Below are 27,719 nucleotides of genomic sequence, written 5' to 3' on the forward strand. Positions count from 1 at the left end.
TTTTGTTGTTACAGAGTGTGTTGTTTGGTATAAATGACATGTAATGTTAGTGTGCGGGGTCAGTATGAATATGACTACAACAGCCTTACATGGTTATATTTTGCTATTTTACAAAATAAAAAAAATGCTTTTTGTTGCCATATTCTCAGACCCATAACATTTTTATTTTTTCATAGATGGAGCTGTATTGGTAACATTTTGGGCTGCATTAGATTTTGGATTGCACTTTGAGGTCTCATTCAGACGAGCGCTGTTTTCGCGCTGTTAGCAGTGCACAGAACGCGCTTCTAATAGGTTCCTTTAGAAGCGTTCACATGAGAGAATGTTAAGCACGCTGAATCAGCGCATCTAACAAAAGATAGGACATGTGAGTGCAAACTTAAATGTCGGCTCTGGGGTGCATGCAAAGATAGGACCTGTCCTATCTTTGCTGCATGCTTTCCATACACTCCTATGGGAGCCTTGAAAGCACACAGCCTGCACCTCGGATCGTGGAACAGGCTACTTCAAGTAGCTGGAAGTAGCCCGTTCACACGATCTTTACATCTCTACTAGTAATTATTAGGACATTATAGTCCCAGTATTTCTGGTGGCACCTCACACTCACAGTAGCTTGATTACCACAAAAGACACACAGCTTGGCTCCTCCCACAGCAGTGACATCACCACAAGTCCTTTAGCCCACCGGATCTCTGTGGTGGTGGTGGTGGATCAGTGTCTTCTGTCAGGACTGCCGAGTTGTGTCTTCTGAGATAAGAACGGCTTAGTTGTATTCTCAGTGTGTTATTTTTGTCCTCCCTTTACAAGAGCCCTAACTGTGTTGCGCTTCTGTCGGTCAGACTATGTCTTTTATATATGTTGTAGGACCTTCGATGGCGTCACCACGGGGTGAAGCATGAGATGCACTCACTCACATACTACAGACAAGTGGTCGTTAGTAGTTTGATAGTCACAATCTTTCCTTGCTGCTATAGTTCACTAAAACAGCGCTCGTCTGAATGAGGCCTTTAGGGAGGTAAGGTGACCAAAAACAGCAGTCCTGTGTGGACTTATCAAGTGATTTCATTTTGGTGAAGTTTATGTATTCAACAGCAGATGGCGCTAAAGTCAGTCAAGTTTCCTAAACCTTTGTGACTACGTCAAGTGCTTCTTTGTGCTACTGCAGTATGTCTGTAGTTTTCAGGATAAAACATGTACTTTAAGGAAAAGCTAAACAGCTTTAACAGTTCTCAGAAAGTCATGTTTCTCAACTTATTTAGCTTATGCTTTTCCAATAATGACTATGTAATATGGTTCCAATTAAATTAATTTTTATATGTAAGTGCTATGACTGTGTACTTCCATGTCTACTGTTATTTCATATTTTTCTCTGAATGGTTTGTGATTTTTAAATAAAATATTGTATTACACAAAAAGAACTAACATAAATATATAGCTCAGATTTTGAGGTATTACTACATGTAGTTAATGCTATATGCACAGTTCGGTTTTGGGATCTGTTTGACATATATTCCAGGAAAGCTTGTGGTGGACATGTTAAACGGATCCACAGGCCCCCATTCACCAGAAGGATGCAATTTCGGCCTCTGTCCATTATCAGCCAGGAATACCATATATTTTCTGTCTGGAATAGCTCAGCAGACTGTGCCTTTCCATCCAGAGGCATATGGTAAAAAACCTATCCATTAAACTGCTATATGGCATTCATCACAGGCAGCCATTTAACAGATATGTCATGAGCTTTTCAATAGCCTTCCATGATGTATGTGTTACAAATGTGCTGTCTTACTTTTGTTTTTTGTGGTGTTAACAGGGTGCTAAGGGTACATCCACACAGGATGTATTTTCTGCACAGGAAACTTTTTTACTTAACAGCAGCAAAATCCACATGTGCTACATGCAGGTTTCACACAGTTTTTGCTGCGGATTTGAACCCCACTCACTGTAAGAAGTGATAATCCACAGCAGAAATTGATAAACTGGATTTAAAATCTACAGCAATTATTTTAAACTTTGTGTGGATAAGATTTGGTAAAATGTCATCCACTTTTCTGTTACTATAATAACTTCACATTTTCACGATGTGTGAACAGCAGGGGCATTCAACACCCACATTTTCTAATGGCATCTGTTTAATGGATGCTTTTTGTTTTAGGTTGCTATTTCCTATGGTCAACAACGTATGTTAAATGTATATGTTGAATTCGTTGCATAGCACATATCACTTACTGGAAGCCATTAATGTAGTATGACAAAAGCTTAAAAAAGTTTTTCAACAATTGTATTACTCATCTATAAAAGTTACTGACCCCCTTAACCCTAATGCTTACCACACTATAATTTTCTAGAAGAATGATGGCCAACTAGCGGCCTCATGTGCTTGATTTGCAGCTCCAAGATTAAGCCAAATTCACATAGCATAGTGGCCTTCCCCATGATTTTTATCAGTTCTTAGTCCTTTACACACCGAATGATCTGTCCATCTATACAGAACACGAAGAGCTCTTTAAAAAAAAGTCATGCAGGTTTGTGCTGATCCTGGCTGATGGCGATGTAATCAAGGGCTGTATTGGAGAGCTCCACAATATATTTGGCTGAGCACAACTGCCCTAGGGTATGTTCAGTTTTTGTCTTATTTTGGTATTCAGTTGGCTAAAAACAGTGTTTGAAACAATGGGTACTTACATTGGATCTCTTTTTTATTAATCCTCAGATTCCCTTCAGTTATAGAATTGTGTTATACAATTTTGCTTAACACAAACTTGCAAAACTTTAAATGTGTTGTCTTTTCCTGTTACAGCTAAATACTACTTCTATGACAACTATTTTGACTTGCCAGCCGCACTTCTGTGTGCTAAGGTTGTTGATTCTTTAGATTTGGTGAGTATAAAATCAGTAATTTTGTGATGGCAAAGGACATATTTGTGATTAAGAGCCAAAGATTGATATTGATTGATTTATCCTCATAGTTCTAAGATTCTGAGGGAAGTAAACGTCAATGTTTATCTAACAGTGATGCCACATAAAAGTCCTACATACCATTACTCCCAGACTTGGTCCATTGGTTCTTATTCTTTGCCAGATTTGATTTCCACCTGCACTTCCAGCCTGCTGAAGAAATACTAAAGCTGACACTGTTGAGGTACCGTATTTTTCGCCTTATAAGACGCACCGGTCTATAAGACGCACCCCCGTTTTAGAGCGGGAAAATGGGAAAAAAATCATTACTCACCTCCCCCGGCGTTCTGCGGCGCTGCTGCAGGCTGTCGCTCCCTCCTGGTCCCCGGCAGAGCATTGTTTTCTGGACGCAGGGCTTGAAATCCCCGCCTCCAGAAAGCTAATACTGTGATTAGCTAACACACGCCGTCAGCCAATCACAGCCATTCAATGACATCATTGAATGGCTGTGATTGGCTGAAGGCGCACGTGTGTTAGCCAATCACAGCCATTCAATGATGTCATGAGGCGGGGATTTCAAGCCCCGCGTACAGAAAGCAATGCTCTGCCGGGGACCAGGAGGGAGCGACAGCCTGCAGCAGCGCCGCAGAATGCCGGGGGAGGTGAGTAATGATTTTTTTTTTGACAGGAGGAGAGAAATCTTCAAACTGATCGCACATTTGTTCGTGCGATCGCGAATTTAACGCGCAATCGCGCTAAATTCGCGATCGCGCTAAAATGGCGATCGGAACAAATTTTCGACATATTTGCTTTATAAGACGCAGGAACTTTTCCCCTCCACTTTGGAGGCGGAAAAAGTGCGTCTTATAAAGCGAAAAATACGGTACTTTAATGTCAGGGGTGACCACAGTATCCATTGTTCTTGACAAAACATTTCTTCTTATTGAGCAAAGACTGAAGATTCGCTCATGAGGGCATACTACCAAGCTTGTCAGCCATGCCGGAGCATGCAGGACTTTTGAATTTATTTCCTGCCGCTATTAGTGGCTTATATTATTTCAGGATGTCATAGATTTTGTTTCAGCTTGTCAAGTAGGCCCACAAAATAAGCCTTCTCGACAGCAACTTGCTAGTTTTCTTTTACCTCTGCCTAATCTGGAGTCTCCCTGGCTTCTTACTGCCATGGATTTCATTACGAACCTACATTGATTGATAGATTTTCTAAAATGCTCTGTCTTACTCCTATACCTCTAGGACTATCAGTTACAATACTGGGACCACTTTCTGAGTAGTGGCCTGGCGACCCTGCAACGAAGCCCACATTCCGACTGGTGCGCATATTTAGTTCCTAATAGAAAGTAATCCAGCATGCTTTATGAAGTATAGAGAAGGGGGTTCTATGAATTATATGTGGTTGGAGCTTAGGATTGTTAGGAAACTGGGGCAAAAGGTAGCTAAACTATTAGAATGCAGGTGCGCAATTTCTTCAACAGTTTTCTTATTAGGCGACAAATATGAAGAGATTTAAATTAAAGTACATAAATTAGAACAACATATCTTATCAGCTTTAAAGTTCTACCTGGTGCAAAATTGGAAAACGTAGAAATTTAAACATTGAGGAAGTGGTTAATAAGATAAATCTTATCATGTGTGGTGAAAAGCCTAATGCAATAAGGTTTGATGAGAGGATGAGATATGGAACCCATTGCTTAAATGATACAAATTTAGAAGTATTACGTTTATATCAGGGCTCAGTCACACAGGTGCATCCGGGCGCCGATGCGCCCAGATTCCTGCACGAAGAAGACGGCCGCACTGCAGGTAGCGACAACTCTTCGCAGCGCCAGAAGAAAGAACACATGACCGGCATGTGTTCTTTCTCCGCACCTGCATTGCGGTTGTCTTATCCTGCAGGAAGACAGGCGCATCGGCGCCCGGATGCGCCTGTGTGACTAAGCCCTTACTGATGTTATGTGGGCAGAAGAATTTGAATTTTTCTCCCCCTTTCCTTTTTTTTAAATTCTAATTTTAATTTTTGGTTTTCTATGTTATTACTATTTTTTACATATGGTAAAGCAATACATATTTGGAAATAAACATAGACAGAGACGCATCTGGGGAAAGATCACCCTTGGTATCCTGTGGCCTAAAAAAGTGGTCTAGCTTTATGGGTGCATGACTGCGGGCTTGATTTACTGATGCATTATATGAGGATGGGCCTGCCTTGACCACCACTGGGAGTGAGATGGAGAACCGTCCGCTTGAAAGTCATTATCCAAGATGTGTGGTATAATCCATAAACGATGCTATTCCTTCCTAGAGTCATCCATTAGGCCCTATTATTTGTATTAGAGGTAAATATTTAAAGTGATACCAGTCTGAGATATAGATTCAAGATTGTCTACATAGAATACTGGATATTTCTAAAAATTAGGCTGGTTGTTACATTACAGCTTAGTGTAATTATAAGAAAGGGAGCAATACCCACTGGTCTATCTATTTAAGAGCCAGAAAAGATAACAAGCTCAGCACCTCTGTACAAATTTACCTGCTCTGAAGCACGGATCCTGCATAGCCAGGCAGCAATCACATGAGAAAAGAGAGTTGACCAGCTGTATGATTAATGAATAAAAATAGAGACTTGACTTGCCTCATGCAAAAGTGTTTCAGACGTTAAGGCTGGGATCTCACATGGCGGAATCCCGCCGAAATCTCACGGTTTGGCAGCAGCGAAAAACAGCGAGATTTCCGCCAGGAAAGTGCTGCTTCAAAACGTGCAGCACTTAGCTGCGGGTTATGGAGCAGCTTGGCGGCACACTTTTCTGTTGCAGCCGGCGCTTTGATAAAGGAGAACAAATAAATAAATAAATTGACATGCTGCGGCCTGGGAATCCGTACCACAGCAGCGGCTTCTGCCAGCTTTGCCGCGACAGATTGCCTGTCCTATGTGTACGAGATTTTTCACAAATCTCATCCACATGGCCGGCTAATCCCAGAATTAGCGGCCGTAGGTCAACTTGCTGCAGCGAAATTCCAGATGGACTTTCCGCATCAAATCCGCCCTGTTTGCACCCAGCATAAGAGATATCTCTAACATCCGAAGTGCGTTTGCATGTAGGAAGTCAAACTGCTTTGGATTTCAATTGTTTCCAGTAAAGATATTTTAATTCTCTAATCGTGGAGCTGGACAACTCTCTTTTCTGTTTATCTAAACAGTTTGCGCCCCAGTGCTTACTTCCTATAAGCAAAATGCAGGCTTCAGCAATATAGATTGTATTGAGAATTTGATGAAGCCATCCAGCCATCTAAATAGTCTACTGTGAACAGAATGAGGAGAGTATTGCTAGTCTCAACTGAACACAAGATAACACTAGTAATAACGCAATAACCCTAATTTCTGGTCCTTCGGTGCAGGAGCCTGGCTACAGCAGGGAGTGATAAAAGGTATCAGTGCAGCACACTAACACATCTCTTCCCCAGCACAAAGAACACAGCTCTGTTGGGTAAGGGAGGATTACACAGATATGTGACTGAGCAGATGGATTGTTTCTCATGCACAGCTAGACCATGCACCACTGCTCTCCAGGGCCAAAATGAGGAGCCCCAGAGGCAGGATATAGCTCACAGGTGGACTACGTACTATCCTGGATAAGGAACACAGTCTAAATATGGGACTGTGGCCCACAGGCCTTGCTTGCATAAATCTTTTCATTTGGTAAAATTAACTTCAGTGTTCCATTTGCTTGCCTGCTTTTGTTGTTGCTAGGTTAACAATGGGCTCAAAAAAAATTGATATTTCAGCTCTACGTGATGGGAGCAGGATCAATAAGCATTGATCTAAAAAATTGGAATCCTGAAACACAGTGTTTATAGTTATTGTTCTTTGCTGCATGACTACAATTTTAAAAATAATTAAGTTACTCCCATTGAGCAGATTCCTTTTACTAAGATCCGCAAATCGAGCAGTCCATGTTGGTATACATGGGCGTCCACAAGTGAAATACAGCATGCGCATTTGATTTGCGGGGCTTCTTGGTCCGGAAAAAAAATCGCAGCATGCTCTACTTCACTGTCAATCCCGTACAGACGGCTTCCATTGAAGTCAATGGAAGCCGTCCGATTCGCGGCCCGTCCACAATTGAATTGCAGACGGGACGTGGATTCTGCGGAGAATCAAAAGTTTAGAAAAAACTCCACATCCACAGTAAAGAAAAGACAAGACGCACAGAATACCCGGACGGGTAAGTAGGAGTTCAGTAAGGTCCTTGGCCTCGGCCAGGGTTGGATTCTGCTTGCAGAATCCGATCTGCCCGTAGACATGAGGCCTTACTGTATATAAGAGTTCTCAGCTCCAATGAACTCAATAACATGATCCCCTTTTGATTGTTTATATTATTGTGTTTTACTATGTGTAGCATGTTTTTCATGTGTTATGAAATTTTCTCTGTCCGTTTAACTGCTGACCACTTTAATGATGGTGTCATCATTATATCATTGTTTTATATATTCCCTTCTTTCAGCTTTTGCCCTTAGATTTTACCTTTTTCATCCATCATTGCCTTCTTGGTCTCTTTCCGCACTTTTCTCTCATTTTTGTTCCCTTTTATATTGCTGTATCATTTGCTTTTTTTTGTACTTTACAGTGGATGCCCTATCTTCTCTTTAGCCAGGTTGGATCATGTGACTGCCCCGGTATAGAGCGCATCATGTCTCCTTACCATCAGCCATCGTTTTATCCCTTTGACAACATCAGCAATTGTCTTCTGCAGGATGCTGATGAAGCGATTCCTCATGCCCCCGCAGTGTCTCATCTCTACTTTAGCTGTTCATTTTCCATTTGCTACCTTTTTGTCTGCTCACAACTTTTATACTCTTGGTAGGACCCAGCAATGATTCTGGCATCATCCTTTGTCTTATCTTAGCTGTTCACTTTAGATTTTCTTGTCTTAGTTCATTAGTATCTGTGATGTCACGTTTTATGCATGTTATAATTATATTTATTCTGTTTCTTTTTTAAATCTTTTTTGGACATTTGTATATAGCATATTTTATGTGGCTAAAAGGGAACCTATAACATTAAAAATCCAGTCTGATCTGCAGGTCTCATGACATAGAGCAGAAGGAGCTGAATAAATTGATGCATCGTTTTGTGGGAAACGATTCAGTATAACCTATTTATTGATCTTAATTCCTGCTCTAAAAGCCATTACATTCTCCCAGCCCTTCAGAGGTGTTTATTCCCAGGTCGCTCTGGATATGACCTGCATGCAGTCCAGCGATACAGATTGGGCCTGCTCAGTAAGAACAACTAGGGACGGCTTTATTTGTATTCAGCTCTTGTGACCAGATTGCTGACGAATAACAGTGCAAGGAGATGCACAGGAAGGAAGTAGAGATCAGGGAATTGTGATAAATCGGCTTTCAAGCTGCATGTTGGCAGGGATGCAGAAGCCACCTTGAAAAATAGCTTTATATATAAGCTCTTCCCTAAAAAACAAGAATTTTAGTGTAAAAAAAAAAAAATACTTAGCTGTCCGCCGCTGCCATGTCCCCACGGGGATGATGCGGCAGATGTTTTCTTCATCCCTGCGAGGAAGAAGAATTCTCTGCTGCACCTGCTACATTTGTGACAAATGCAGCAAAGGAATTCTTCGTCCCTGCGGGGAATAAAGAATTCCCTACCACAGCTGTCACAGATGACAGCTGCGGTAAGGGATCCACCTGCCTGCATTCGGTAATTGTTTTTCAGGGTAGGGCTTTAAATATACGCCCTTCCCTGAAAAACATTAAAAAATGGTGATAAAAATAAGAAAAAACACATACTCACCTTCCTTCAGCTGCCGGGGCTCAGCCGCGTCCAGCCAGCTCTTCTCTCTGCACTGCTCTGAGTATTCAGCAGGCGGGATTTGAAATCCCCGCCTGCTGAATGGGCTGCCTCTGACTGGCTGGGCACTGTGTCCAATCAGAGGCAGCTCTCGGCTATTGACTGACAGCTGAGATCTGCCTCTGATTGGTCCCAGCACTCAGCCAATCAGAGGCAGCACTCACTCACCCATTCATGAATTCATGAATGGGTGAGTGAGTGCTGCCTCTGATTGGCTGAGTGCAGGGACCATCCCCACGGGGACACGGCAGCGGCGGACAGGTAAGTATTTTTTTTCTCACTAAAATTCTGTTTTTCAGGGAAAAGCTTATATATAAAAGCCGTGGCTCCATTGAAGGCAATGCACGGACCTGCATTCACGTGTGTTATTGCACGTACATGGGTGCGCACTTATGTACGCACCTACAGTATGTACGCACAAAAACACGCTCATGTGAAGCCACCCTCACTGCTATTTTTTTAAACACTACTGTCTGCTCAGTTCCTATTGCTCTTTAAGATGTTTCCTGCAGAGTAGACTGTATTTTTAGCATGACAGATTCCCTTCAATGCTTTATGTTTTTTATAGTTTATTTGGTTTTGGAGCTTATGCTAATGATGCAAGGGTGAACTTACCTCGTGCCTTTTTTTTCTGGTAATTTATTGCCACTATTGTTATATAGTATATGGCCTGATAAAGATATTGATTATCGAAAAGCGTTTTTTCAGTCTGCTTTTAACAAAGCAAGTCAAGCTCAACTTTGGATTCCTCAGATATTCTTCACCAATTGCGCTTGTGTAGCTCTTTTCTTTTGTCCCTGAGCAAGTTTCAATCACAGGCTATTTGCTATAAGGCCGCATGTCCACGGCTGTGGGGGAGGAGGGAGGAGCACCAAAAGATGTCTGTGATGAGCCTATCTAATAGATAGGCTCACTGCAGAGAATCCCGGCAAGTCGCAGCATGCCGCGATTTTAATCACTGTTGCTATGATTCTCCACTCGCGGACGTCTAGCTGCGCTTTCCATAGTTCTTCAATGGAAAGAGTGTCATGCGAGCTCCGTGTGCGATTTATCGCTGTGGATATCGCAATGATAACTCGCCCATGGACAGCCAGCCTTAAACAGCTTTAAGTTAACAAAACTTACTATATGTGTAAATCTAAAATGACACTGCCGTGAAGCAGTTAAGGTAAAAACTGAGCTTTACAAACCTGGAACATACAGTTAGGGCCAGAAATATTTGGACAGTGACACAAGTTTTGTTATTTTAGCTGTTTACAAAAACATGTTCAGAAATACAATTATATATATATATATAATATGGGCTGAAAGTGCACACTCCCAGCTGCAATATGAGAGTTTCCACATCCAAATCGGAGAAAGGGTTTAGGAATCATAGCTCTGTAATGCATAGCCTCCTCTTTTTCAAGGGACCAAAAGTAATTGGACAATGAACTCTAAGGGCTGCAATTAACTCAGAAGGCGTCTCCCTCGTTAACCTGTAATCAATTAAGTAGCTAAAAGGTCTGGGGTTGATTCCAGGTGTGTGGTTTTGGATTTGGAAGCTGTTGCTGTGACCAGACAACATGCAGTCAAAGGAACTCTCAATTGAGGTGAAGCAGAACATCCTGAGGCTGAAAAAAAAGAAAAAATCCATCAGAGAGATAGCAGACATGCTTGGAGTAGCAAAATCAACAGTCGGGTACATTCTGAGAAAAAAGGAATTCACTGGTGAGCTTGGGAACTCAAAAAGGCCTGGGCGTCCACGGAAGACAACGGTGGTGGATGATCGCCGCATACTTTCTTTGGTGAAGAAGAACCCGTTCACAACATTAACTGAAGTCCAGAACACTCTCAGGGAAGTAGGTGTATCTGTCTCTAAGTCAACAGTAAAGAGAAGACTCCATGAAAGTAAATACAAAGGGTTCACATCTAGATGCAAACCATTCATCAATTCCAAAAATAGACAGGCCAGAGTTAAATTTGCCGAAAAATACCTCAAGAAGCCAGTCCAGTTCTGGAAAAGTATTCTATGGACAGATGAGACAAAGATCAACCTGTACCAGAATGATGGGAAGAAAAAAGTTTGGAGAAGAAAGGGAACGGCACATGATCCAAGGCACACCACATCCTCTGTAAAACATGGTGGAGGCAACGTGATGGCATGGGCATGCATGGCTTTCAATGGCACTGGGTCACTTGTGTTTATTGATGACATAACAGCAGACAAGAGTAGCTGCAAAGTTGATCGGACGGCGCTTCACAGTACAGATGGACAATGACCCCAAGCATACAGCCAAAGCTACCCAGGAGTTCATGAGTGCAAAAAAGTGGAACATTCTGCAATGGCCAAGTCAATCGCCAGATCTTAACCCAATTGAGCATGCATTTCACTTGCTCGACTTCAGACGGAAGACCCACAAACAAGCAAGACCTGAAGGCTGCGGCTGTAAAGGCCTGGCAAAGCATTAAGAAGGAGGAAACCCAGCGTTTGGTGATGTCCATGGGTTCCAGACTTAAGGCAGTGATTGCCTCCAAAGGATTCGCAACAAAATATTGAAAAAAAAATATTTTGTTTGGGTTATGTTTATTTGTCCAATTACTTTTGAGCTCCTAAAATGTGGAGTGTTTGTAAAGAAATGTGTACAATTCCTACATTTTCTATCAGATATTTTTGTTCAACCCTTTAAATTAAACGTTACAATCTGCACTTGAATTCTGCTGTAGAGGCTTCATTTCAAATCTAATGCGGTGGCATGCAGAGCCCAACTCGCGAAAATTGTGTTACTGTCCAAATATTTCTGGCCCTAACTGTATTACAAAGCTGCCTTTAAATGCGTTGTTCTATGAAGAATATGGTATATAGTGATATCCAGCCCATAATTATAGGTATTTTTTGTATTTACTTATTTAGAAATGTTTATATCTTGAGATATTCGAGGACTAATAAAATAGTGCCACCTGTTGTTTTTACTCTGTGTCCACACCTGCTCAGTCTTAATTTTCTCTCTGCTTCACTGGATATGTGGAAGGTTCCTTGATGTGGTGAGTTGGCAGAGGCAGAGGAGATGCTGGCCAAGCCCAATTGCACTACCCCTGTCTCTTTCCCCACTCTTTTATCACTTGATCAGCATCTCTTCTGACAGGGATGGGGAGAGGTGAGGATTGCTGTTTTCCCTCCACTCTGACATGGTTTTAAAAATGTTTTCTCCCTGGATTCTTTAATGGGACTAAAAATGCAATGGTGTTACCAATATTCCTTTTGTATCCAATCTGCACAGCTTGCTAGATAAAGTAACCAGTTTAAAATGCGGTAGAAGGTCCAGTTATATTATATTAAGGCAGTGCTAAATTGCGCAAAACATACATATATTTGGTATTAGAATAACTGAGAGAATTTTACCCTTTCACTACATGATTGTATCTCCTACCGTGTGCCATGGCAGGGAAGGGCTTCTGTAGCTACTGCATATGTTTGATCATAGTTCTAGTTGTGTTCTTTAGGCAGTGCTAGAGCATGTTGATGTGGGAGCTGCATACATTTTCAGTTCCTCTTCAGTTTGTTTGGAGGATCTTGGGGGGTGGGGGGTTGGTTGTGACCATTTTCATGACGCTAAGGCCACTCTCACTCATGCAGTCGGCAAAACGCCGCGATTTTATCGCTGTTTTCGGACACAGGTTACTGCCTCTGACAGCAGGTTTTAGCGCACCATATCATTGTGATGGGTGATGGGATACGTTAAATACGTGCAAAATAGAGCAAATAGTGCTCGTTAGAAAGCACCACATTCGAGCACGTCTGCTAGGCCCCATTGAAATCAATGGGAGTGTTATACCATGATTACCATGGCGTTCAAAACGCCACTGTAATCGCGGCAAAAAAACAAGTGTGTGAGAGTGGCCTTATAGTTCTAGGAGACCCCAAGGTATGAGATAACTAACTTTTGTTCATCTTAATTACTCCCACCACCTGTAGAGCATATTTATTTTTATGGATTTTGTGTAGGATGTTGATTAGGTTGCAAAAATATTAATATGCGTGTTTCTAACATACAGACTGATGGGCAAAAGAAGTATGATTTCTGGAAAGATGTGATTTCTGCAATAGAACACAACTACAAAACTACTGCCTTCAAAGGTAAGATAGTAAATAACGTGCATCTTCTTCATTTGTTCTTAAAGGGGTTGTCCCGCGGCAGCAAGTGGGGTTATACACTTCTGTATGGCCATATCAATGCACTTTGTAATATACATCGTGCATTAAATATGAGCCATACAGAAGTTATATACTCACCTTCCCTGCGCTGGCGTCCCCGTCTCCATGGTGCCGTCTAATTTCAGCGTCTAATCGCCCGATTAGACGCACTTGCGCAGAAGGGTCTTCTCCCTTCTGGTCGGTCCGGGCACGAGCCGCGTTCTGGCTCCGCCCCCTTCTACGCGTCATCGCGTAGCTCCGCCCCATCACGTGTGCCGATTCCAGCCAATCAGGAGGCTGGAATCGGCACACGTGACGGGGCGGAGCTACACGATGATGCGTAGAAGGGGGCGGAGCCAGAACGCCGCTCGTGCCCGGACCGACCAGAAGGGAGAAGACCCTTCTGCGCAAGTGCGTCTAATCGGGCGATTAGACGCTGAAATTAGACGGCACCATGGAGACGGGGACGCCAGCAATGGAGTGGGTAAGTGAATAACTTCTGTATGGCTCATATTTATTGCACAATGTATATTGCAAAGTGCATTAATATGGCCATACAGAAGTGCTTAACCCCACTTGCTGCCGCGGGACAACCCCTTTAATATAAAATGGAAGAATTGTCCCTTAGGATTTATTTACATGCCACAGATTTTTCTTTTTTTGCAGAAATTTCTGCAAATAGATTTATGTTTCATATATATCAATTTGGGGTTGTTTCTGCAGCATGTACAGGCTTTCTGTAAGGCTTTATTCACACGAGCGTATATACGCAGCTATTTACCCTTGTAAATATGCCGGGCCAGCTGAATAAATGCATTGAATCCAATGCATTCTTACTAATGGCCAGCGTATTTGCACAGATAAATCGCTGCACATATACACTCGTGTGAATAACGCCTAAGTGTTATTTAGATGAAAAGCAGAGGATGCAGACATTTCTGCAACCAATCTGCCATGTGAATACAGTGAAAACTCCTTCAGATGAGCACCAAAAATTGCACAGAAAAGTTATCTTCTAATGGGGTAGTCTTCTCAAAGAAGACGGTGACTACAAATAATCTATGGTGCAATTTAAAATCTGCCACAAAAAATCCGTTCTGGATAAAGAGGTGGTCTTTAAGAGAGGTTTCACAGTATGTCCTATTACCCCGTACTGTAAATGGGGTGCTGATGTATTTAAACCAGGGGGAAAAAGTGAGCTAGTAATTTAAAGTCTTGTAAATGTAACCTCCACTGTGGTAAAATGTTTGATATTATTACAAGAGATGCCATTGTAAATTCTATCTAAAAATAATCCCGTAACACAGCAATAGGGTATAGTGTCAATCCGGGTATATAGGCAGGTAGGAACTATTAGGGGTTGATCCAGGGAACAGTCTGATTGCCATTAGGGAGTCGGGAAGGAATTTTTTCCCCAAAAGGGCTAATTGACTTCTGGCCTTGGGGTTTTTTGCCTTCCTCTGGATCAACACAGTAGGATAGACAGGCTGGACTAGATGGACAATGTCTTCATTCGGCCTTACATACTATGTTACTATGTTACTATGTTATATTCACACACAGAGGATTTGTTGCAGAAATTTCCTTGACTGCCCCAGTTATCTGAATGGGATCTATAAAACCCCATGTGCTTTCTACAACAATTCTGCTGCATGTGAATCTACCCTTATGGGATTCATTTTACTAGACAAACGTGCTGAACTTTTCTTAACAGGAGCTCAGTAGAGGCTTTGTACTGGACTGTGGTAAGTCTGCTAATGTGGTTCATCTATGATTTTATTGCTGCTCCACATAAATAGTGGCAAAGATTGGACTTTGGGAAATTGTGTGAGTATAGAGTAAATAGATGACTAAAGTATAGACAACAGAGCATTTTCAGTAACTGATGGTTTGTACAGTATTTAGACTGGTTCACACTTACTGGTAGGTAAATGCAATATCCAGTTGAAAAAGTTTTTAACTACTCTCTACAGTGATCTGTATTCATTAAAGGAGCTGTCAGCTACTTTATGTTATTTTATTTTTTTAATCAAGTGAGGGAATGCTGTAAAATGAAAAACAAGACAGTTCTTGCCTCTTTCTCTCCTACTATTGCTCTGGATACTTCCTAGATAGCGTGATCACCTCCTGTCTAAGCACGTGACTGGTGAGTAGCCAATCCCTGGCCTCAGCAGTACGATGTAGCAATAAAGAGGTCAGGGATTGACTGCAGTGGTCACCTGGTTAGACAGTATGTGGGCATATGTTAGGAGGTAAGCGAAGAGCAGAGGAACTGGAATTACGGAGCAGCCAAAGAAGTGAGCATAGTCTTTTTTACGTTACGTAATTTCCCCACTTTATAAAAAAAAAGGCTCAAAGTCTTTTAAATTTCTGTTTAGTAAAGGATATTTGACAGGAATTACAGCCTTGAGTCTGTGCGAGCCATATGCAAAATAATAATATCACCTTCATAGCCAGCAAAGTGTCCTATATAAAGAATAGTGTTAGATGGGTGCAGTGGCGTTTCACTGGTGGATTATGGGCCGAGTAATGTTTTAATGTATCTTATAAAAAAAATCTAAAGATCCTTTCTTTTCTATTACATTCCAGATCCTCTTCATTCAGTCACACAAAACTAGTTAAATGATGAACGAATCACTGTATACAGATTTATACAGCCTCTATTCAGTTAACGGGAGCTATATAAATGCATATGCTGTTGGCAGCCAAGAGTAGGCTTAGCTTACAGATAGGCTGCATCACAGCAACAACAACTGAGGCTTAAAGGGGGTGGAATTAAAGGGCACCTATCACGTCGGAACAACACCATGAACTAAGTTATGGTGCTGTTCCTGTAGGTGACAGGGAATCGGGATGTGTAATTTTTATTCTCAACCGCTCCCTGGTTCCCGCGGTGCTCGCCAGTGAAGATCATGCTGGGCACAAAGATGTAACTCTTCTCTGAGTCATGTGCACACTTCGTCATACAAGTCGATGGGAGAGCACACGTAACTCAGAGAAGAGTCATATCTTTATGCCCAGCGTGATCTTCACCAGCGAACACTGCGAGAACTGGGGAGCAGGTGAGTATAAAATTACATTCCCCGTATCCTCGTCCTCTACAGAAACAGCACCATAACATATACGTTATGGTGCTGTTCCAATGTGACCGATTCCCTTTAACTCCATAAGCTTCTCCCCTTTTATGTACACCCCTGACCATTTTATTTGAAAAATATACCAATTCCATACTTGTATATAGGAGACTGTTTTGAAATTTATTAGTATGTATATCATGGGAATTCTGTATTTCCAAAAAGATATGAAGGGCATCATGAATAAAAACTAGCATAGACAAACTTTTCCAGGTTTTGCCTGTGGTCACGAATTGGGTAGCAACTTTAATGTTATAGAGAAAATTGAAATGTAAAACGAGTTCTCTGTTTCGTTACTGTGAGCAGCACTGTAAGGAAGGTTAAGACAGCATGGCTGCTTTCTTGAAGCTGTGCCATGGATTGTGTCTCACATTGAGTCTCAGCTTCATTGCAGTGAATAGGGCTGCACTGCATTACCAAACACAACCTGCAAACAGACGTCATATTATTCTTTGAAGGAAGCAGCTATGTCTTCCTAATCCTGTACAACTCCTTTAAATTTTTGTCTGCCCTACTGTTTATTCCTGAGATCTTTTGTTAATAGGGACTGCAGACTTTTGTCTTTCTGAATTCTAGTTTAGATTTCTGATACAATGTTTAGTGCGCTAGGTAAGTGAATCAGGTAAGGGTCGTTGTCCTGTTTGACCAAGTCTGGTAACCATTACTTCTAATGTTGTCTAGGCTCCGCATGCTGTGGTCAAACTAGGCTTGATAGTACACAATTCACTAATCCTATTTCATGTTTTTAAGATGGAACCACATCAAACACATACCGCAGCTAAACTGAAATTCAGATTTTTCCATCCTGTATATTTCAGATGAAATTGCAAATGCTAAGAATGTTTCCATTGTTTCAGTGCTTTTGTTATTGTCCATTTAAAATACTTATCAAATAATACCACACCAAAAAAGTTTAGTAATGTGGCTGAATTTTAACGACAGTAGATAAGCCTGAAGGCTTTACAAAACTGGCCAGGAGGTCCTGAAAAATGCTTTGTTAACATTGCCAAGAAAATGAGGTAGAACATTTCAGCAACTACTGTTGGCAGGTTAGCAGGCTGTTTATACATTATATTAAAACGGTTTTAATTGCTTTTGCTTTATGAAGGAGTGTTGTATACATGTTGCAGTGGATTGGTGAGCCAAATATCATTAGTATCCTGACATTTAAAGTCAGTAACATTTTAGGTTAATAGTTCAAGTGGCGTATCGAAAACTGCCTGCTGCTTTACAGCGCCTTCTCCATCTTTCTTCATTTGGACTGGAAATCCACTCCTAGGCTGGATCTAAAATTTGTATACTGAAAGAAATATAACTTTTCTTTCCAAAGAGTCAAAATAGTTATACCGCTATTTCATCTCAAATGGTAGAAGGAAACATTGTTTCTGCCTGTATAAACATTGAGTAATTATGGTAAGTGTAGCTGACAATGCACATTTGAACTCAGACAGCACATTGCTATAAACAAGAGGCACATACACACAGTCTGTTGGGCACTACTATGAAATGAAATGCAGAAAATGTAGAACATTATTTGTTAGGATATTCCATTAGTGTTTGTGTATAGCCTTTTTAGTTTATGTAGTTTGAAATTCAGATTGACTGTACAGTATATTTACTTTGTGTTTGTGTTTCCTTGCTTTTCTAATAACATATACTAGTGACAGGCTGTTTTCACATCAACGTTAGTCACAATTCTGACTCTCTGTTCCATTTTTGGAGCAGAGAAACTGAATTAAACATTTCTGGTTTTCCCCAAATTGTTTTCAAGGGGTTTTCAAAAAACAGATTGCTGTCCATTTGCCTCTGGTCCACTATGTTTCTATATTTTACTGGAACAAATAGTGCTGCATAAAGATAACGGGACAGAAACAAACTGACAGCATTCCGCTTTTTTTTTTTAATTCATTGAAATAATGTGGAAAAAGCTGAAGACTTCAATTCCATTTTACTGCTCCAACAGCGGAACAGTGAGATAGAATTGTGACTGAAAGCGCTAATACAGGTGTGAATGACCCTTTAAAGGCCAATTTAGATGGGGCGAATATTGGGCAAATGATGCCCGACACTCGTCTCCGCACATACTCGCTCTCATGCTGCTGCAGGGGAGCTAGTATCGCTGGCTCACAGCGTGGAGGCTGCAGGAGATTTCACTCCTCGCTCTCCCCCGCCCTTCTCCATTGACTAAAGATTGCGGCCGTTCAATACTGGACAGCTGCTATTTACAATGAACGAACATTATTCAGCTCATCATCCATCGTTTATGCTGCATAAACGATGGATGATAAGCTGAATACTGATCGTTCAGTGTAAATAGCAGCTGCTCAGTACTGAACGGCCGCTATGTTAACTCAATGGAAAGGGGCAGGGGAGAGCGAGGAGTGAAATCTCCTGCAGACTCCCCGCTCCGCTGCTGGCCACTCTGTGAGCAAGCCAGCAATACTAGCTCCCGTGCAACAAAATGGGAGCGAGTGTATGCGGGGTCGAGTGGCCTTAAGGTACCCTTAGATGGGACAGCTGTCAGGCGCATAAGCACAGGAGTGAGAGTCTATCAGAGAATGATGGCGGAATGACTAGTGACTACTGAACAACTTTGCGCTCTGTGCCATCAGGGGCAAGGTGTACATTAGCTAGCTGACAGTCGCCCATAATCGCTTGTTTGAGTGATTATTTGGGTGACTATTGATCTATGCAAAGGTTCCTTTATGCCACCATATGTAGAAGAAAGTTTCCTCTGTAGACTTTGCCGCAAATCCTCAATGCACATTTCACTCTTAAAAATATGCACTCTCACTATGGGTATGTTTGGGTTTCTTGATTATTTTCAATAAACTAAACAAAGAAGCAAATGACAGGCTCTTCAATTGGGAGGGTACCTACCGGGATCTGTACGAAAGAGCTTCCTAGCTGGCAGTGTAAAATATACCTTTCTCCAGTACATTAAACTGTATTGTTTTGCGTACAAGCTTTCCTAGCTATGCCAGCAGGCACATGTGATTTGTAATAATATCTTTAGTAGTTCACTTTGTATAATACCTAGTCCAAGTGACAAGCTTTTTGCTCGGTATCCAGCTGCTGGCCAGTTACAGTTAGCTGTTTTGGTTGAGATGCAAGCAGACACCAAACTTTACTTGTTTAGTATATATTACGTTTTTTTGGTGCAGGTCCATGGTGTCTTATTTGCTGTGGAACTTATTTATTAACTGTTTGAGCCAGAATTTAGTGTCGGTAGTTTCATACACATCAGTTATAAAAGTGTGGTGAAAAGTGGGTGTGGCTTACTGCTTCGTCTCTGATTGGCTGTAGTCAGTAGCTATCTGTGGCTTCCCACTCACTGACTGCAGGAAGTAAACAGACTTGGCAAAGAGAATAGCACATTTGATGCTGGAGCTTTGGGGGTCTGGAACAGAAGAGAATGAGTTCTTTTATTACTTTTCAACAAGACCAACTGGTTAGAAAAAAAATTTAAACATTCCAGAAAACCCCTTTAGGACACAAATGAGAAAAAAAGTCACATCTCACACAGACCTTGGCATAGAAAAGTGCTGTTGTTTTTGTCGAATAGGTCACATTCAATCATAAAATGAGCCACGTTTTCACATAAATATTAGCCTACATTTATTAAAATTTAGTGACATTTTTGTCAGTGTCCCAGTACATTGAAGTAAAGATCCAGAAATCTGTAAAGTGCAACACTTTTTTATTTTGTCAAATTTTTATGACCAGTAGAAATATGTAACAGTCATAGTATTTCAATGAGGGACTCGTTTTAATTAGAAACTTGTTATAGGGTACAGATTTATTTCAATAGGGTACTGCACTAGTCAGTACCATTTTATTCATTTACTTGATGCACCATAATTAAAGGACCAATATAAATAAGATATAAAGGGTTATTGAAAATGAAGCAGTGTCGCATATATCTTGAAATATGCTAGAAATAACTCACTGTTAAACTGTAGCACTTGAATATTGTTGTTTCTTACAAGTAACAAAGTCTGCTATAATATTCATGTACATTGACCAGTTCACATTGAAACACATTGGATGGAAATGTCGTTTTTTTATTCATTTAATTAACAGTTCTTATTAAAGTATCCACAGTACATGTTTATTAATTTACACATCTTGTCTATGTATAAATGGTGTGTAAAGGAAAAATGCTTTTAAAGAGAACCTGTCATGTCTTCATGTCAGGGGGGTCAGCTGCTAAATTTTGCAGCTGCGGCCATGTTGACTCTATTGCAGCCTGTCTTTTGTTCACTCACCTCCGTTCCCCCCTTTCCAGCATATACTATCAATCAAATCTGATGTTACCTATAGACAGTGAGCAGTGGCATCCGCCCATTTGATACATTCCAAGGGCCAGGAGCTGAATCTAAGAATTGGCACAGCGGAAAAGAGTCAGTATGAACCACATAAAGACTGCAGTAATCAGCAGGGCCACGGCTGCAAAGCTATGCAGCCGGCCCCATTGACATGAGCATATGACAGGTCCTATTTAAGTGTGTCTGTTGCCTACTATAATAATAAAAAATAATATTACCAGTTCACTGCCAAATATTGACTGTGCTTCTGTTCGGACATCTGTAAATGTACATAACACATCTCTTACTTCCCTTAGAAAATGGGGTTGGAGATTTTTACTGGGTTCACCTACTAAAATTGCTGTTAAGACACTTTATAGAGACCTTTAAGTGCGTTTCCAGCTCTAAAATATTTATGATCTATTCTTCCCAAGGACATTTGCTGATCAGCTGTTTGCTAGTACTCTAGTGAACAGAGTTATTATATGCTAGGAATACATAGCCCAGTACACTCTGCAGTGGCCTTGAGTGGTATTGCAGGCTGCTACAGAGTGTAGGACCCCGCCTAGCATGATAGGTCATCAATAGTTTAGAGCTGGAAAATCCCTTTAATATTAAAGAATCTGTGTAGTTACAGATCCCTTTATGCCACTGATATGCTGTATCCTTTTATGAATTAATCATATACAATAACCATAAATATCAAGATAACACAAATAAGTTACACTGTGGGGCAACCAGAATAATTTTTGTCAAACACAACCACATAAAATTCTGCTTAGGGATGGATGGAGCATACATGTAACTGCATTGTGTGTAAGACTGCTATCTTGAAGATAGTGATATTAAAGTGTTTTTTTTATGATTGATGCATATCAGACTGTATCCGCATGGGCAATAGTAATATCGCTGCTATAAAATAGCTGCAATATTGTTGCTATGAACACGCAATTTTGTAGCGTCAGTGATGCTTTTTTCTTGTTAAAAATGTAGCATCGCATCACTGCTACATGCGATTTTCTCACACAACAAAATTGCATGATTTTGTAGCAAGAAAGTTAATAGGACATTCTAATGTTAAAATCACATCGCATAGCATTAACCTTACAAGTTCGTTCCATGCGATGTGATAAACAAGAAGGCTCAATAGGGAAACATGGGATACAAAACATAGCAAATTGTAGCTGTTTAGAGCATGCCGCAATTTAATAGTCTCGCAATGTAGCAGCCTACAAAACATCGCTCATGTGGATGAACCCATAGGAACGTATGGGTTCTACATACATGCAATTTGTAACACTTTTACATCACTACAAAATCACCCGTGCGGATGCAACCTTAATGTTCAGATTTTCCCTGCAGTTCTAAATTAATTTTATATTGCCATGACTATCAGAAGTGAGCTCAAAAAGGAAAATACTAGAGTATAAATATATGAAATTAGTCAAGCTAAATTCAAGTTGTATTATTTTGCTCCTTTATCAAGCAAGGTTTGACTCTTTGATAACTGAAAGGCAACAATACATTAACCCCTTGAGTGGCACGCCCGGAAAAGTTCCGTGACGAGCTCCACTGCTCATAGCAACATAGCCCGGAAGATTTCCGGGCTATGTATCACTATGGGAGCTGCAGAGCACAATGCCACAAGCTGTGACACTGTGCTCTGCCTGCACAGACCCACAGAGAACAAAGCAAGGGCTTTGAAAAACCAGCAGAAGATATTGCCGATATGCCGGCAATATCTCCTGCTTTGTTTACAGGTTGCCATAGAGACCATCGGCTTGTCAGAAGCAAGCCGATGGTCTCTGTGGCAGGGAGAGCTGGTTGTTAGCTGTCAGAGGACAGCTAGGTACTAGCTCTTACAGCAGAGATCAGAGAAAACCTCCGATCTCTGCTGTGTTAACCCTTTACATGCTGCAGTCTATGTGACTGCAGCATGTAAAGGGCTGTCACTGCAGCATGTAAAGGGCTGTCACCATCGGACCCCTGGAATGTGATCAAGGGTCCTGATGGGTCCCTGTGGAAGTCCCCTAAAGGGACAAAAAAAAAAAAAAATTTCAAAAAAATTTAAAAAAAAAAAAGGTAAAAAATTATTAAAAAAATAAAAAAAAACACTTGTCTCCCTTTACTTTGTAAAAAATCAAAAATACAATCACACATGTGGTATCCATGTGCGTCGTAATGACCCAGAGAAGGAAGTTAATACATTATTTAACCCCTTAATGACATGGCCCCTTTTTTCTTTTTTCCCCATTTCTTTTTTTCCTCCCCCCTGTTTAAAAAATCACAACTTGTCCCGCAAAAAACAAGCCCTTATATGGCCATGTCAATGGAAAAATGAAAAAGTTATGGCTCTTGAGACGCAACTGCAAAACTAGTTGAAATTCAATGATTAGACCATTTAAAAAAACCTGCCCTCGTGGGCACGACAGGGTGGTAGGAAACCTGCCACTCAAGGGGTTAATGGACCTTTTTATTAAAGAGGATTTGCTACTGAAAAGTAAAATCGACCAGTTAGTAATGTTAGCACATCAAATGTTAGAGCAGTAAACCTTTTGTTTAACTTTACACCGATTTTTGACATTTTTTTGTTCTGTGGCAGCATCTGCTTTTGCAAAAGGGGCAAAAGGAAGGACAGCCGGAATAGCTGCTGCTTTTCACTTAGCGTCTCAGAAACTGATAACTCTCATTTTGTCAGCATTTTCAAGTAATACTACATTTACAGTTTCCCAGTTTGTGGAAGTATTCACTGCTGTTACTTTTAAAAAAGGTCTGCTGCAACATCTCTGTGAGAACATGATGCATTATCCAACCTTGATTACTGCTCTAACGTTTGACTGGTATACAATTATTTTTAGGTTTGGGGTAAAAACCCTGTTTTAATGGTAGATCCATCTGGAACATATAGTCCATGGTTGAAAATCAACGTCAAGATCCACACGCTACATGCAGATTTACCACAGATTTCTGGGCGTATTTGCTGTAGATTTCACCTCCTCATTTGAAAGGGTGAAATTCCCAGTGAAAATCCGCCACCAAAACTGATATCCTGTAGACTTAAAATCTGCAGCACAGGTCAGTTAACTCTGCAGATCTTTTCCATAGTGCTGGGGGGATGCTCTCACGGTGGAATTCGCAGCGGAATTTTCCGCTTTAATTCCACTTTAAAGTCTGTGTTTTTTTGGCTTGTTTTTTTGGGCGTCGATCTGCACCCCGAATTTCTAAAGTCAGTGGGAAAATCTGCATGCTGCATTCCAAAGCAGAAACGAAAAAGAAGTGACATGCCGCTTTCCGTATCACTGGAGCTAAAAGATAATTTACTGTAATTAATGAGTAGAGTGTAAGCTACTAGTGTGACATCTATTTTATTAATGTATTTTCATGGTGCGTTAAATAGCTGTACAAGTCTGCTAAAGCTCTGTTTATCTTCTCTGTAAACTGATCCTATGACACTTCCGAACTCACCTGTTAAAATTCACAGAAGGTTTGCTATAGAAGCCAGTGCTGCTGTACTTACTGTAAGGGTGTATTCAAACTTTAGGGCTGTCTGTCATAAATCTGTGTTACTGTTTCGTTTTTGGAGCAGAGAAACAGAACTAAAATGGAAATAAATGTCTACCCCCCCCCCCCCTCATTAATTTCAATAGATGTAAAGAATTGGAAAACATTCAGTTTTTTTGTTTTTTTTTTACATTTGTTCTGTTTGTTCCATTTTTCTACCAGAACAAATAGCATTGCAGATTGCTTTAAATACTGGGTGGCTCAGACAACAAAGTAATGTTTTATATATTTAGAAGATTCTGTATTCCATCATCGCTTGAGATGCTTTTCACACATTTTCAGCTGGATTTAAAGGCAATAGGCAATTTTTTTCTCTTAAATGCATGTATTTTGAGTTCACAATCATTTTTGCAATAGGGTTTAATTAAAAAATCTGCCCCCTTTGTCTACAGCTTCTACATATCACTATATGTAGACACTGCAGTCTAAGTATCAATAGATCTGCCAGTAGAGCTGGACTGACTGTTTTCCTGCAGTCACGGTGGAACACTGTTACATGCCTGCTACGCCTATATATACACTAATAGTGTTAATTGTGTATGTATACGTGGAGAATCTAATGGATGTTGTGCTTTAAATCAATTACATTAGGGCATTGTTTATAATGAATTCTGTAGGTTTATTTACCCAGTCATGCCATTTTTGAGCTGAAGTGATTTGTCTTATTGAGCAAGCTAAAAAAAACTATCTCCGATGGCTCCCTTTATGTGCTGACTGCAGAATTCATGCACTATTTTCTGTTTGGGGCCATCAGCACATTGCATACAGCCACTCTGGTCCCTCTAATTGTAAATAATGAAAGGGGGGCAATTCATAGGTACCAATAGGTATACCCTTATACATTGTAGCTTCAAGGTCCTACTTCATGTTATACATAGACATTTGTTTTGCTGAGCACCTCGTATGGTTGTTATCAGTTAAATAAAGTGCCAGGCTTGGATTCTTGGTATGATCCAAATAAAAATCTGAAAACCATTTAAAACTACAGCAATTATCCATGCAACTAAAACAAGAAAAAAATACAATGCACTGTATTGTTCTCATATCAACAAAAAAAGAAAAATGTTAAAATAACACCAAATTTCAAGCATCAGATTTAAAATTGAGCAATAATGTATCATGTTAGGCCAAATAAGAAACCTGAGAAAGAGGAATGTATGTAGTCAGAAGAATATAAACCATTAGATTCTGCACTGGGTAACTGTAGCCAAACTTGATCATTTTCTGTAAGATCTATGACGGCACTACCAGATGCCTGGTCAAGGTATCCTTTTTTGTATTCATCATAGGTATACATTAATGGTGTACCATTTTTATATAACGCCACCCAAATATTTGAGCCTTTCACATGTACATGGTAAGAAAAATAATATAGCCCTGGTATCCTACATGTAAAAATTCCAGTTCGACTATCATAGTGATTTTGCCTGTTATATAAAATCTTGTCAAATTTTATGGGTACTCCTACTGCTGGAAATGCTTTAGAAAGAATAGCAGTAAATGCTGACACTCGAAGCTCTCTTAGACCTTGAATTTGCCCTGCTTTTGCATAGCCATCTGGCATTTGATGTGGCATTAATATCTGACCAGGCTCGCCTGGTGGACCTGGTTTTCCTGGTAATCCTGGCTCGCCGTTTATCCCTCTTGAACCAGGAATTCCAGGTGGTCCCATTGGCCCTTGCATGCCATTTGTTGCTATCCCAGCTGGACCTGGTAAACCATTGACACCTTGTTCACCCTTTTGACCAGGAAGACCTGGAATACCCGGTGCTCCTGTTGACCCTCTCATACCTGGTATTCCTGTAACCCCTCTTGGACCCTGTTCTCCACTGTAACCAGATTCTCCTCTTGGGCCTACTGGACCAGTTATTCCTGGCATCCCAGGTGATCCTACACTACCCTTTTCTCCTTTCTGTCCTGAAATACCTGGAATCCCTTTGGGACCAGCAAGTCCCGGCTCACCTGGATACCCAGGTTTTCCATCTAAACCATGTAAACCTCTTTCGCCTTTAGGTCCAGATGTGCCTATTGAACCTTTTGGACCAATGTCACCTTTATGTCCTGGCAAACCAACTTCACCTGGAAGCCCTCTATGTCCCTGTATACCTGCAATTCCTGGCAAGCCCTCTGCCCCTGGCTGTCCTGGGTGACCTATTTCTCCCTGGTCTCCTTTTATACCAGGATTCCCAGGGATCCCTTCAGGTCCTCTTAACCCTTTCTCTCCTGGTAAGCCTGGCTTTCCATAGCCTTGCATTCCTTGAGGGCCTGGCATGCCTGAGAGTCCTGGATATCCTTTGGGTCCTGAAGGCCCTGGAAGACCAGGAGCACCATTTACTCCAGGCTTACCAAGTCCGGTTGGACCAGGCTGTCCAGGTAGTCCTTGGGGCCCAGGTAGACCTTGTAACCCTGGTACACCAGATAGACCTCTTTCACCTACTTTTCCTGGTTGTCCAGGAAAACCATTTATGCCAGGTTTGCCTATTCCAATGGGACCTTGAGGTCCAGGTGGCCCTGGCATACCAGGAGGTCCTCTCTCTCCTGGTTGACCTGGCATTCCATAGCCATTTTGTCCTTTGTGTCCATTAATACCAGGCATGCCAGGTTCACCTTTAAATCCAGGAGTTCCTTTTGGCCCAGGGTTTCCTATTGCTCCTTGAGGACCTGGATTTCCAGTAGCAGAAATTCCAGCTGGACCAGGTATCCCAGGTGGTCCTGGTAGTCCTCTTGGTCCAGGTAATCCAATAGGTCCAATGTCTCCCTTTCCTCCTTCTACTCCACGCTCCCCATGCTTTCCAGGTATACCTGGTTGGCCTGGTTTTCCAATGGAGGAGAATCCTGGTGGCCCTGGCACTCCCTGAGCTCCTGGTGTCCCGGGTGTCCCATAGCCTGGTTTACCTGGTGGTCCTGGTGGTCCAGGCAAACCTCTTGGGCCAATTGGTCCCGGAGGACCTGGTGGTCCCTGTTCTAGTCCGCTTGGAATAACTAGAAGAGAAGAAAATAGGAAAAATATATCAAAATATTAATAGGCTGATTTATGTAAAAGCCTAATCTTAAAAGGAGTTGTCTCATAAAGACAGCTTTGTTTTAAATAGAAGCCAGCCAGGCAATCAGCAAATTGCAGTGCATCTGGATTCTCCTACCTTAGACATAATGCTTAAGGAAGCCAGCAAGTGGCCAGTTATTTTTTCAGTAGCAACTGCCCTGGCATACAGGGTCCATTATTCTGGTTTTCTACTGAACCTACATTTGAATTGTCAATTTAGAAATGTAACTCCTTAATTCATCTACAGCAGGGTTTCCTAAACTCCATTCCTCATGGACTCCCACAGGTCATGTTTTCAGGATTTCCTCAGTATTGCACAGGTGATGTAATTATTGTCGGTGCCGCAGACCTTGCCACAGGTGGTCTTACTATAGGATATCCTAAAAACATGACCTGTGGGAGTCCATGAGGACTGGAGTTTGGGAAACAATGATATACAGTATTGTTAAATTCTATGGACCCTTTGACATATATATTTTTTTAAGTGCAAAAACTTTGCTTTATCATCAAAAATTAAGCAATATTCTACATATATTCCAACTTCTGGCTTCATTGCATTTTACTTATTTTGCTATGTTTACTTTATATCTATTTTATGACCTCAGTTAACACATGCCAAATAGAAGACCCATGGACCGAATCCAACACGCCACCTCGTTTTATGTGGCCCAGTATCCATGCAGACAACTGGTGCATCATTCCACTCACCCATCCTGCA

General features: G+C 41.2%; 2 protein-coding genes across 2 annotated transcripts in view; one reads left to right on the top strand and one right to left on the bottom strand.

Annotated features, from left to right (window-relative positions):
- NT5DC1 (5'-nucleotidase domain containing 1) overlaps positions 1 to 27,719 on the top strand; it is a 371,328-nt gene that overhangs the window by 11,523 nt on the left and 332,086 nt on the right. The window contains exons 5-6 of the mRNA XM_066607265.1: positions 2,801 to 2,880; positions 12,818 to 12,899. Coding sequence (XP_066463362.1) covers positions 2,801 to 2,880; positions 12,818 to 12,899 — 162 coding nt within the window. The remainder of the gene's footprint in view (positions 1 to 2,800; positions 2,881 to 12,817; positions 12,900 to 27,719) is intronic.
- COL10A1 (collagen type X alpha 1 chain) overlaps positions 22,897 to 27,719 on the bottom strand; it is an 87,767-nt gene continuing 82,944 nt past the window's right edge. Inside the window, exon 3 of the mRNA XM_066607251.1 lies at positions 22,897 to 26,940. Within this exon, the coding sequence (XP_066463348.1) occupies positions 25,076 to 26,940 (1,865 nt within the window). The 3' untranslated portion in view covers positions 22,897 to 25,075. The remainder of the gene's footprint in view (positions 26,941 to 27,719) is intronic.

The sequence above is a fragment of the Eleutherodactylus coqui genome, chromosome 1, assembly GCF_035609145.1.
Source record: "Eleutherodactylus coqui strain aEleCoq1 chromosome 1, aEleCoq1.hap1, whole genome shotgun sequence".
NCBI classification, from domain to species: domain Eukaryota; kingdom Metazoa; phylum Chordata; class Amphibia; order Anura; family Eleutherodactylidae; genus Eleutherodactylus; species Eleutherodactylus coqui.